This window comes from Galleria mellonella, unplaced genomic scaffold (assembly GCF_026898425.1).
Source record: "Galleria mellonella isolate WM207_F2 unplaced genomic scaffold, CSIRO_AGI_GalMel_v1 utg40, whole genome shotgun sequence".
Classification (NCBI taxonomy): domain Eukaryota; kingdom Metazoa; phylum Arthropoda; class Insecta; order Lepidoptera; family Pyralidae; genus Galleria; species Galleria mellonella.
In genome coordinates, this window is record NW_026442094.1 from 5300320 (window position 1) to 5313200 (window position 12881).

The 12881-nt window shown below is 29.2% G+C and overlaps 1 protein-coding gene across 4 annotated transcripts in view; it reads left to right on the top strand.

Moving 5' to 3' along the window:
* Positions 1 to 12881, top strand: part of LOC113520320 (uncharacterized) — a 58083-nt gene that overhangs the window by 38290 nt on the left and 6912 nt on the right. For all 4 annotated transcript variants that reach the window (XM_052898140.1, XM_026905622.3, XM_052898138.1 and 1 more), the window contains exon 2: positions 9797 to 10034. In XM_052898140.1, the coding sequence (XP_052754100.1) occupies positions 9858 to 10034 (177 nt within the window). In that variant the 5' untranslated portion in view covers positions 9797 to 9857. The remainder of the gene's footprint in view (positions 1 to 9796; positions 10035 to 12881) is intronic.

Sequence of the window (12881 nt, forward strand, 5' to 3'; positions counted from 1 at the left end):
ATATCGAATTAGTAATGTAATTTATATTATTATTATAAGTAATATAAAAAAATAACAAGATTATAGTTTTTTTTTTTACCTATGCTCAGCAGTAGGCAGTTAACGGTTAAATTAATAATAACAGTTTTTTTGGTTAGTTATTAAATAAGGTAATTGAATATTTTGTTCAATCAATAAATATATATATATGTATATGTATGTATATATATATATATATATATATATATATATATATATATATATATATATATACATACATACATATATGTATTTATTATTTATTAATTTGCTTTTATACATTCACTAGTAGTACTACACTAGTATAGATTATTAGGTTATAGGAATAATGTTGTATATAGTTTATGTATTCTATTCTCTAGATTTTCTAGTAATTATTCAATAATTATTTTAAAATTAAATTACTTTACATACAATTACAACAATGAATAACGAAAACATCATTTTAAAAAATCGCAACAGTGATTCTGCAAAATAATAAAAAAATAATCACACCATCATTCTGACCTCAAAATGTACGATCATTATCATACATTTAATCTATTATTGTTGAACATCATTACATTTATGTTCGGTCAATCAATGAGATTGAGCAATATTGTGTTATGTAGCGTTATATGGCCGCCGCGAAGCAGAGATTACGTATTAGAAAACACCATAGATTCACCTAATGACAATATATTTATGACCGGAAAACCTAATTTCGAAACACCTTCCCAATAAGTAAAGTAACTTGACACATTAATCCTCTAAACTCTACTTTTGTCAAACATGAACCTAATAATGTATTAAAGCTATTACTTTCTTTGTTAATAAGTCCTCCAAAACTTATTTCGATATCCTTCTTTAATAAAACCAAATTTAAGAGAATGTGTTTGGGCCACTCCAAAACTGCCAAATCAATAATTAGAAAAGTATAGAATAAGTAAAGTCAGGTATGATAAAACTGATGTAAAATACCCGTAAATCAATAGACGGGTCGTATATTTCTTTGCCACATATAATTATCGTATAAAAAAAAACAACCATTAGAAATAATAGTTCGAATCATATTAAATTCCGTACTTCGTCTTTACTTCCTTATTTTTTCTATTCAATATTTCTTATATATACCAACCGGATTGTTGTGCATTAAAATAACCACTTTGTATCATTATGATCATATTTTTTTTTATGGATGAATATAGAATGGTAACCCCGCCTGCGCTAACGGGATACGCTGGCGGAGCACCAGTGAGGGGTGATAGATGAGAATGAAAACAGGCCAGTTAGCCCATCATGATGAATTCATCAGGAATTAACCATGATAGTTTCCAGGGGGAACCGCGAGGAGGTCGACCTGGTTGGGTATATTGCTAGCCATGGGATTCTCAGTCTCCTATACTAACAATCCCTTTCCCCCCTCATCATCATATTAGCTGTTGATTGTCCACTACGGAACATAGGTCTTCTCTATAAAGGGCGATTTTGCTACTAAATGCCACGCTTAGCAAGCGAGTAAGCATGGCTTAGCATCTCTCGACCATTAGATTAAGTTCTCTTAATCGCCTCTTACTACACCCACGGAATAGGAAGGGGTGGCCCATTCTTTGCCAAGACTACACGGTATTTTCTTTCATACTACTGGAAAATTTCTAGATCTATGTAATTTTGTTGTATTATCTTAAATTAGTATAGTTACATACAATGGGCATTGAGACACAGTCTCTGTTTTTGCAATAACCCTCTCTCTAAATCGGAACACATAAAACTGCACTTAAAGATTGCTAACACGATAATAGGCTATATAGGATTCTCGCTCGACTTGCTTAATATAAAATTGTCGGTATAGATAATCGAAATAAATTAATCGACGTTGAAATACTTTATAAAATTCTAGATATTGTTGTAATATTTATATAATTATTTGAATTTCCTTCGATTACGAAGAGTATTTTACAAATGAACTGTATTGAAAATTTATAATTTTATTACAAAATAAAAGGGAAGATCTTGAAATAAAAAAGACTTACTGATTTAATATTGATTCTATATTATACTACAGGAAGATACTAGATATCACTAAACTAAAAACGACTTATCACGATTATTGCTATCGGAAATCTACCCTACCATACACTATATTGTTGAAATATATATAAATATATTTTATTTGCTCAAATATCGATAAATTATAGACTAATTTCTAATGTACGAGAGCGGTAAACTTTTGAACGCTATGCACGACAGATTCGAAAAAACGAGAGAGAGAAGACTAAGTGTTGCCATACTAAAGAACAAAATTATTATTTATAACTTACCAGTGTCGAAATATTGAATTATTTGAGTATTTCCAATTAAGAATGAACATTGTTTATTTTAGATTATTATAAAATAATACCTGAAAGAATCCAACATGTCAATACCATGGTAGACACTATCGGAATATTAATGAATTAAAAAAAAATAAACATTATTTGTTTTAAATAATATAAGAATATTTTTATACTCAATTTATAGAAAAACTCACTAACAAATTCATCACTTTTTTTGGAATTAGCGACAAAAATGTATGCACGTTGTTACCTCAGACATGATACGTTAAATTATAATACAGAATTAAATCAAGTCGTTTATGAAATGGTTCACAACACGATACCTACCGTTGCAACAGCGTTGCATTAAAACATAAACGTACGTACGGTTTTTGCAGTCACTGTACCTGTGTGTATGTGTATGTGTATAAGAGATAATTGACATGTTTAAATTTCGAAAACGAGAACAGCCGGCAAGGCCTTCTGGTTGTTATATACATATTTATAATTGTACTACAGTTTAATGTCACGATTTCGTAATGAAAGCGTCTAGTTCACAATTTAGTAGATTAATTAACCCTCATTATGTAGGTTATTTTTTAACCGACTTCAAAAAACCTTCAGCCCACAATTTTAACCGACTTCAAAAAACGTTCTATATACTTTAATAATAAAAAATGGTTCCAATAAATATATTATTAAACAATAACCCTAGTTGTAACCCTAATGGCACGCAAGAAAAGAGATTGTTACTTTATATATATTGCTTTTTTGTGTATACATTATTTTATCTCTTTACTTTACTGTTCTTCAGCCGACAATATTTTTTAAGACACTTCAATCTCTTCATGATCTAAATTCGTGTATTTTTTTGTAAGACGACATCTTCGTCAATATTAAATCGATTTTAATGTTCGTTTTTTCAATCGATAGAATTTACTACCGTTTTGGTCCCATATTAATTTTGTCAATATTGAAATTAATTTTGTGAAAAAATTTGTTTTATTTTCTTCGGCAAACAAATCTTATACTTATACGAATAGAAAATTTCGTAAATATTTCGTGTTCACTCTAGTTTTAGGTGCAAATTAAATGATAATATCAATCTGCAATCATTAGTTATAGCTTCCGCTACATCAATATTTAATTTAGCAAATTTGCATATGAAATCAATAATAGTTAATATGAAATCTTTCAAAATTAAATAAAATGGAATTAAATTAATTATTCACCATCATTTTGAAGCATCCCAGATTGTGTTTCTCTAGAAACACAGAATCCTTACGAGTTATTGAAATAATTTTTGACTAGATGGTATATAAGTATGTAAGTTACACAACATTTAATATTAAATATAGTATTTTTTTTTATCTTTTTTAATTAAATACTATATATTTAACAAAACTTATTGAATTAAATTATTTAATTTACATTTTATTGTATAAATTTAAAGTATATTTTTAATCTTTTATAATTAATTATTAATATTGTAAACAATTTGGTATATACTAAAATTATAATTACCTGTAGTGTGTTGGAGTTTAATTATCCGTAAACTGCAAGCAGCAATAATTAAATAAGAAATTACAAAACATCATAATATTACATATTTAAGAGTAATGTACTGTATACACAATATGTATTAAAACAATACTATGATATGTTAGTTAATGAATAATAAATAATTAATATTTTGGTTATAAAAATAATTTTTTATTGTTAAAAACGGATTTTTCTTAATGATATATATACATTGTATATATATCATTAAGAGATCTATGATATATTAACATACAGGCAGATAAAATATAAAACTAAAAAAAAATCATCCGCCACTAATGAATGGCAACAATGTCCACTAATTATCCTATTTTCCTCTCGTATTCTAACAAAAAATGACACGTGACAAAATGAATGACATTTACCGAAGTACTTATTAAATGGTCATAATGAAAAAATGACAACAATAATTATTCTTGGTGTTTAACGAAGGGAACAATTGAGATAATTGCAAAAAAATAGTATTTTTTTTATATTATCTGTTAGGTACTATACCTAATTACATACTAACTGCACTTTAAAAAAACATCCGATACCTATATCTATTTCTATCCGAACGTTGAATAAAGGAGAATAGTATTTTCAGACACAAAAAGTGCTAGCTTATACCCGCGGCCCGTATTAAGTTAAAAAATAACCTATTCATCTACCAAACTTCATTTATAAATAACGTCACCTATGAAAAAGTAACAAATAGGTTTTCCCAAAAGACTACAGCATGGGGTTATTCAAAGGGGTAAAGAGGTTTCTTAAGCGACGGCAACTCGCGTGTAATACCCCTGGTATTGCAGGCATCAGGTGGGCCATATGTTTATTTGACACTTCAATGATATAAAAAAAACCTTACCTTAACAAACTTACGCACTTAAAATTAAAATAGGATTTGTAGAATATATATTTAAATTAATATTTAAAAAATATACTAGTTTATTTTAATAAATATCGTATTTTAGGAATGTTTTCCGGATTTGTGTTACTTAATTACTGTCTATAAAAAAATGTAGTTCGTTTAAATTCTATAAATAATTTATTAAGCATTAGAACACAAAAGTTATATAGGTATTCGAATGGTATTATAATAATGTGATAAAACTGCGATCGAATTAATTCGTCGCTGAAATAATTTGCATATATTATAAATTCTTTCTATATTTATAAAATTTACTAATAATTCTTGCAGGCAACATTTTATAATTTAAATAAAAATAAAACATGCCTTCTGATCGTTTGAGTGTTGATTTGAGACCTTGAGGTGTTTTGTTTATTTTAACTCGTTTTTAAAAGTATTTTGTATATATTAAGAATATAGCTTGTTTCTATGGTTCACCAATTAATATTTAAGTTTGAGGTCGACTTTTTATAACAATGGCAGCTGTTTGCTACAGACATGTGGTTCACCTAATATTGGACAGTTACGTAGTTAAGTAATTAGTTAGTTAAGTAAGGCCTATTGGCGATTACATCATCACTTACACGTACGCTTTGTCGTCCCTAAAGGTCTCTATTTAAAGAATTATATAGTAAGTTCCTAGACCTTAATAAAAGGAAACTGCTCTAAAACTGTGCTATATTAATATATAAACTAAATAAATTTGTTAAAATATAATCTAAACCTATCTGTACGGTCCTCTATAGATTTATAAATGAAATTAAAAGTTTTACTAACAACAATACAGTAACACTGTATAATTTTAAGTAAAACTTTTATATACATGCCGATATTAAATGTAATTTATTTAATTTATGAATATTATTAATTTTATCGAAAAATAATAATATCTTTTAATACGTTATAGATACATTTTGTTAATATTGTTACAAATATAATAAAGAAGATGAGTTCCCCTGTTTAAATGCACTAATGCTTGCAATTATAAGTCGAATATAAAAAAAAAATTTTTGAACACGTTCGGCTATTCATGACACGATCATTAGCAATGTCACGGATTACAGTTAGTATGATATAAATCTTCTACGATATGAATATTTCGCAGTTGGGAAAGTTAGAGAACGGTGGTTGACCTCTGTTTTATCTCTTATCATTCACTTGTCTAGCTGATCCTATCTAAATAAAAAAAAAAGTAGATCACATTCGAAGGCCTTGAAACGTTCTTGCAAGTCATATGAAGGCACTTCAATGCACTCTACACTTGTTATAAGTACTCATTTACGTTACAAAACAGTACGTGATACCTCTTACCAGAAATATAACGGTATCACTAACTTTTGGCACGTCTTGTTAAGTTTGTCCTTCCCTTCACACGGCCATCTGTTAACACATACGAAATCTATTGTTCAGTACGATTCGGTAACAACTAACATTTTATTTTTTTATGCAACTTAAAATGGCAAACAAGCTGACGACCCTACTGATGAAAAGTGGTAATCGTCGCCTATAGACATGAGCAGTACCATGGACATACTATACTGTTTCGCCCATGATATCCCCCATACCATTGCCATTCCTGAGCACTCAGGTGTTATTCCTCTGTACCCTGTAAATTCACTGCCATATCCCACTCTTCAAAACAAAACACAGCCATGCAAACACAACTATTTCACGGTAAAAACACGAATAGGACTGAGGTGCCCAAGCAAACGATTTAATGTGTGATGATTTAATGTAAATTAAATCATCACAAATTAAAAACAATATTGTTATATATGTGTATGGCTATATATATATATATATATATATTCTTCATCATCATATCAGCCGTTACTATCTACTGCTTAACATTTCTTTTAAAACAACCTCTAAAAATATTAGTAATGTTTTATGAGGAGCTTTGCTCCCCATACTTCGACTATTAACCATACGTACAAAGTAAAAAGCAAAAAAGTAGTTTTGAATATAATAGCTATATTGTTATGAAAGAAAAACTTGAAAAAACCTGAAAAAATGAAAAAAAAATGTTAGGTAAATAATTTTGTTAAATGTTATTTACGATTAATAAACATCTGTAATTATTATTAAATACTATATTTATATTTAATAATAATTGTTATTATTAGAATCTATAATTAACGCAATATTTACAATGTATCTACGAAACATGTCGGTTATCGGTGCGTTCACGAATGAAACCTCTTTTTAGGTCAATACACGAATATACTTAACAGTGTAACTTTTCAACTAGCAGGCAACCTCTGCCCTTCTAACTTTCAACAATTAATATACAATTTTGATTAATTAATTATATACATAGTGTGGCAACGTATTGCAAAACTTATAGGTAATATTCACGTATATAGATCACGTTGCATCACAGTGGAAAACAACAATTATTGGTCGCCTCTCACTTCTAATGTTAACTATTTATTGTTTTTATAATAATACAATAATAGCATTGAATTATTTAATATCAATTCTATTTTTTTTCTCACTGTAAATGGAACGTGAATAGAGTTTTTTCAGCCATATAATGAATACCAATTTCCTACGATTTCAATAATAATAAACTTAGAACCCCATTGCCAGTTATAAGTGGTTACAAATTTTTTTTAAACAAAAACGATTACGTTTTTATATTTTTTTTATATATAAATACCTATTGTTACTAAATATCACTGTGTTTGTCCTTAAATAAATCCTAATAATGTAAATGTGAAAGTAAGTTTGTTATCTCTTAGCGCCTTATGAAATTTGCCACAAAGGAGATAGGCTATTTTTTGTCCAGTCACGTGAACGAAACCACAAGCAAAGTTAATAAATAAATATCTCTCACTTATATCAGTACGTTTATGTATTAGGTGCTCAGTATTATATATGTATATAACCAGATTTTTTATTTTAACCTAACCTCCAATTACAATAAATTAGTTTTATCACATTCTAAGCTCAGTAAGTACTGGGCTGCCTACATTCAGTATTTTGAATAGACTAAGAGATCAGATGCCGCCATTATATTCTATGTCATGGTCTCGCTTTGTCTAAAGGGCCAGGTTATATATACGAACAAATATATAAATATCTATATACATATAATATTATTTAAAAATTACACGCAAATTTATTATTGTATATTCCGACATTAAAGTTAATATTGTACAGTTTATTTAAGCTCTTCTGAAAGTTTAAAATAAATATTTAATAAATAATCAATTATAAGATATATAAATAATTCAATTTTTATTTTAGTAATATAATAAATAAATCGATTAATTAATTAACACTGCATACATTTATGAGTATGCATTACGTTTAGCTTCAACTAAGACCTAAAATAATAGCCGTGAGTATGAAAGTGATACTAAATAAGTACAAGTCGACGTGCCCTATGTTACCACGTATGCTGTTGCCTAACCACATACGTGACTAGCCAACATAACTAACTCATTACGGTACACAATTGTCACAAACAGATAAACAGGCTGGAAACAATGTCACAAAAAACCGGACTTCTAATTTTATGAAGATTTTTCACAATTGGCCTCCACATTTATTATTATTACTAATTTTACCAAACGACCTTGTCCGAGTAACCGAAATATATTGACTGTCAGGGAAAATAATTAGCTTGTATTCTTTTCTATCCCAAATAAACGCATATACCAATTTTCATAACAATTGGACGAGCCGTAGAAATAAACTAATTTTTTTCAAACTCACTGGTACCCCGCCGGTATATACCGATAGCGTGGGTGGGTTTACTATTTCATTACCACATATATATATATATATATATATATATATATATATATATATATATATATATATATATAAGGATGATAGATGAGGATAAAACAGGTCAGTTAGCCCATCGTGACGAATTCAACGAGAATTGCTCACGATGGTTTCCAGGGGGAACCACGTGGAGGTTGACTTGATAACAGCCATAACTCCATTGCTAACAATCCCTTTCCCCCGATCTATACATTTTAATTACAATATCTATATACTGGTCTAATAACGAATAAACTAAAAGTACGTTATCCAAATTATTTGTCGCCTCTTATGACACCAATGGGAAAGGAAGAAGTAGCCAGCACCCCGCTAATACAAATGTAATTTTTTTTTATTATACCAATAGAAAACGAAATCAAGTAATTTCATACTATAGCTTAAAGTATTCCCGTAACAACTCTAGAATCAATTTTATACTATTTTGCATTAATAAACTTCATTTATTAAATTAAGCATGTAAGCCAAAAATCGAGTAATGCGCACACATACGCTAATAAAACGTCATCATCCGTTCTTAGGCAATTGGTTAAACATAATTACTATTTTTTTTTTCTATTTAATACGTTTACGTAAATTCTGTACGATATCTGTTGCATACACACACACACAAATACAATACATGCATAGTACGTTACCGAACTAATTTGCTTCATCATTATATCCAATTTTGGGAGAGTTCCTCTATTCAGAAGCCTATTAGTATCATATAAAATAAGCAAAGTCGCAGTATATTATACTGTAAAAGTACAATAATACTATTATACTACATTGTACTATTCATGTCTATAGGCGACGGTTTTCACTTTCTATCAGGTGGGCCGTCAGCTTTGCTATTCCCAGTTGCATAAAAGAAGTATTTTTTTTTATTTAAGAATTTACGATTCTGTACTTTTTAATTTTACTACCATATTTCACTTTAAAGTCGAAACAAAACTATCTAAGTTAAACTCTTTATAATCAAAAACACGAGGGAATTAAAGTACCCAAGGCAAATTTGCCTAATTATTAATACCTAATTTCTTTTTTCTTACAACTTGTAGTTAAAATTGAATATTTCAAGGTTTATTTTAGACTGAGTCATTATAATATAATTGTATCTACTACCAGTATTTTTTTTTGTGTTGAAATATATAAAAACGCTAATAATATATTTACCAGTCGCTTTTACTAAACTCAAGGCTTCTTAGAGGAATAAACCCTAATGGAGTTAACGACTAATTGCAAAACTCTTTCGCAGGTCACAGAGGAACACGTGAATCAGAGACTTCAAAACGGTACCAAACAATTGAAACGTCAGAATGAAGACGTCAATGTACTTAGTCGCGGTTTGCGCAGCACTAGTCGCAGTGTACGCTGCGCCTGCGCCGAATCCTGAGCCTAATCCAGACCCTGCGCCACAACCCAACCCAGCCCCATCTCCAGCTGATGACAGGCCGGAGATCATCGAAATCATAGCGCCAGCTGCAAGTGCACAGGTACTCTATGTTTAATATTTTTTGGCTGACTTCAAAATAAACGACGTCCTCAATTCGGTTGTAATTTTTTTAAAATTTGTTACCTTATAACTCTATCGGTGGTGACCGATTTGGAAAATTCTTTTTTTTTTTTATCGAATCAGATCAGTAGTTTAGTTTTTAAATTAAAATTACTGATTTTGCTACAATTGAAGTCAATTTTGGAAGACAATTTAATTATTTTGTGGTATACTACCCGAACTGTAGTGGTTAGTTCGAATTTAACTAAAAATATTGTCTGTCAATTTAAATGGTCGTATATCTCGCTGGTGATGAAAAAAATCAATAGCATATCAAATTAATTCGTGAGATGGCGATACGCTCGCCCTGTGGCACGTTGAATTTTAATATTTGCAGCAAAATTTGGGCATACCGAGTGTTGTTACGTCCACCACAACGAGAACACTTTACTATTTCAATAGAAATTATAGTCATGAGCTACTTGTATATATTTGTTTTATTCTTAATTTACATTCAATATATTAAGATTAAAAATTTTTTTATTGAAAAGTGCATTTGTTATCACTTGACATTTTAATGGCTCTAACTATCAAGATTTGTACGTATATATTTGGCTTATAAGTAAAATTTGAGATAGAAAAGGAAAAAACCTACTTCAGCCAGATTACTCGAAATCGCATACTCTGTTAGTATTTTATAAATCAATTAACTGATCCCTGCAAGTCTACTCTTGAATCTAATATCGGTATCAATCTAATTTATTGCCAATGACAATTTTGTATTGCACTTATGAAACAACAGTTAAATATTAACAATTAAGTTTATAATTGGAATTCGTTTACAATAATTTGCATCAGCAAGTTACACCAATATGCATTTATCAGAACAATATAGAACCAATATGTCGCTAGTATTACAATTCTCAGTGCGAAGTCTCAATTTCAATATCGATCTATTGGAATTTATTTAAAAAAATAACTCCACTGATCCTGTAGAGTTTTTTTGCTCGGAATGCAATTTACTATGTTCATCGGGATAGAAATTCTCCTTACAATTTGAAGTCACCAATCATTCTATTCTTAAAAATTGTATGCTGTAATTTAAGACTTTCTTGCACATTTACAAAATTTCATTAAAACCGCTTGGGGGATTTCAAAAATACTACGAAAACTCGGTACTGCCGAGATCACGTGTCACGTGATTTTTATATATTAAAATAAAAGGGTCTACTTGGTTACATTAAATCGTTTCACACGAAGAAAACATTAAAGAACCTACCGCCTTACGAATCGCGAGGCATCATAGCGAACGAAGGCTACATAAAACGGCCTTATTATTCAGCCAGGCGTACGCGCAACAAACGCGGCAAATAACTCTGTAGGTGTCTAACTAAATATAATTACTTATTTAACTGCACCAAGAGTATTGTGTGTGAAATATAATTATCTATACATATAATTAAATAATTTGCAAACCGCAAATTAAATAACTTACAATTAAGTACTGTATTTTGTTACGCGATACGGTCGTCAGAATTACGTACCGATTTTAAATGTTTTTTTTTGTTTAGTTAAATATATGTGCTTATATCTTTCTAGTCGTGCACTAATTTAATTAAGAATAAACTCGGTATTTTTATGAAATAAAATTACATTAAAATTTTTTATACTTTTTTTAAAACGGCGAATTTGAAAAAAGCAACTGCCATATTTAACCTTTCTAAATATGGAGTTGTATATTTAAAAATATTTTAAAATAAAAACTATACGTATATTTTCTTATGAAATATCTATTATTGACAAAATTTATTTTATTATTAAAAAAATACAACCGTATTGAGAATCTCCTTCTTTTTGAAGTCGGTTGGAAATCTATTAAGATAAGTAACAATGTGTAAGAAAATCACCTTTACATTATAAATAAATATTGAAAATTGAACCGATTCAGAAATCTACAAATTACGACTTCTGATATTTTGCTTATGTACTACAAAAATCAAAATGTTCATAGCATTTAATAAAATGACAATCATGTTCCGATTATTGTAAATTAACGTGTTAATTAACGTATTATTATATATATTATAATTATACGTTAAAAGCATTAATGTTGTCTTCATGTAGAACTGTTCACAGCGGATCTTAAGAAAATCAATATATTTTCTATATTGTCACCTAATAAAAATATATAAATTACATTCTACTCGATTCCATTTAATAGACGTCTCATATACCTTCATAGACATAAATCCTTCAACGTCAATAACCCACTGTCTATTAGATTCTATGAAATGCAAGTATCTATAGATTGCGTGTACAAATAGTGATAATTAATCAAATTTTAATCAATGCTAATTACGCATTGTAACGTATAATTTTCATAGCAATGATACCCCTCTCTTTAGATTAAAATACAATTCTTATCATCGCTACATAGTATAAAACAAAGTCGCTGTCACTGTCTGTCCGTCCCTATGTATGTGTTGCGGCCTCTTTGACTGATTTTCTCGCTGGCCGCTAAGACATTCTACAATTAAAACTGACAGGTTGGGACAAAACAAAAGAACTTAGACAAAAGACCGAGAAGAAGACGGACATAATTTTGATGACAAATTTGCCTTTTAATTTTAATACATTTTGACGACAAATTCGGACCCTTCGACCTAAAAAGCGGTCCACCGACCTTTCAGTATGCTTAAATCTTTAAAACTACGCATCGGATTTTGAAGCAGTTTTTTTTTTAATAGATAGAGTGATTCAAGAGGTAGGTTTATATGTATAATACATGCATAATATTGTAGAGAAACACTGATAAATTTAGAGGTTTCTAATGTGATGTCGTAAATAA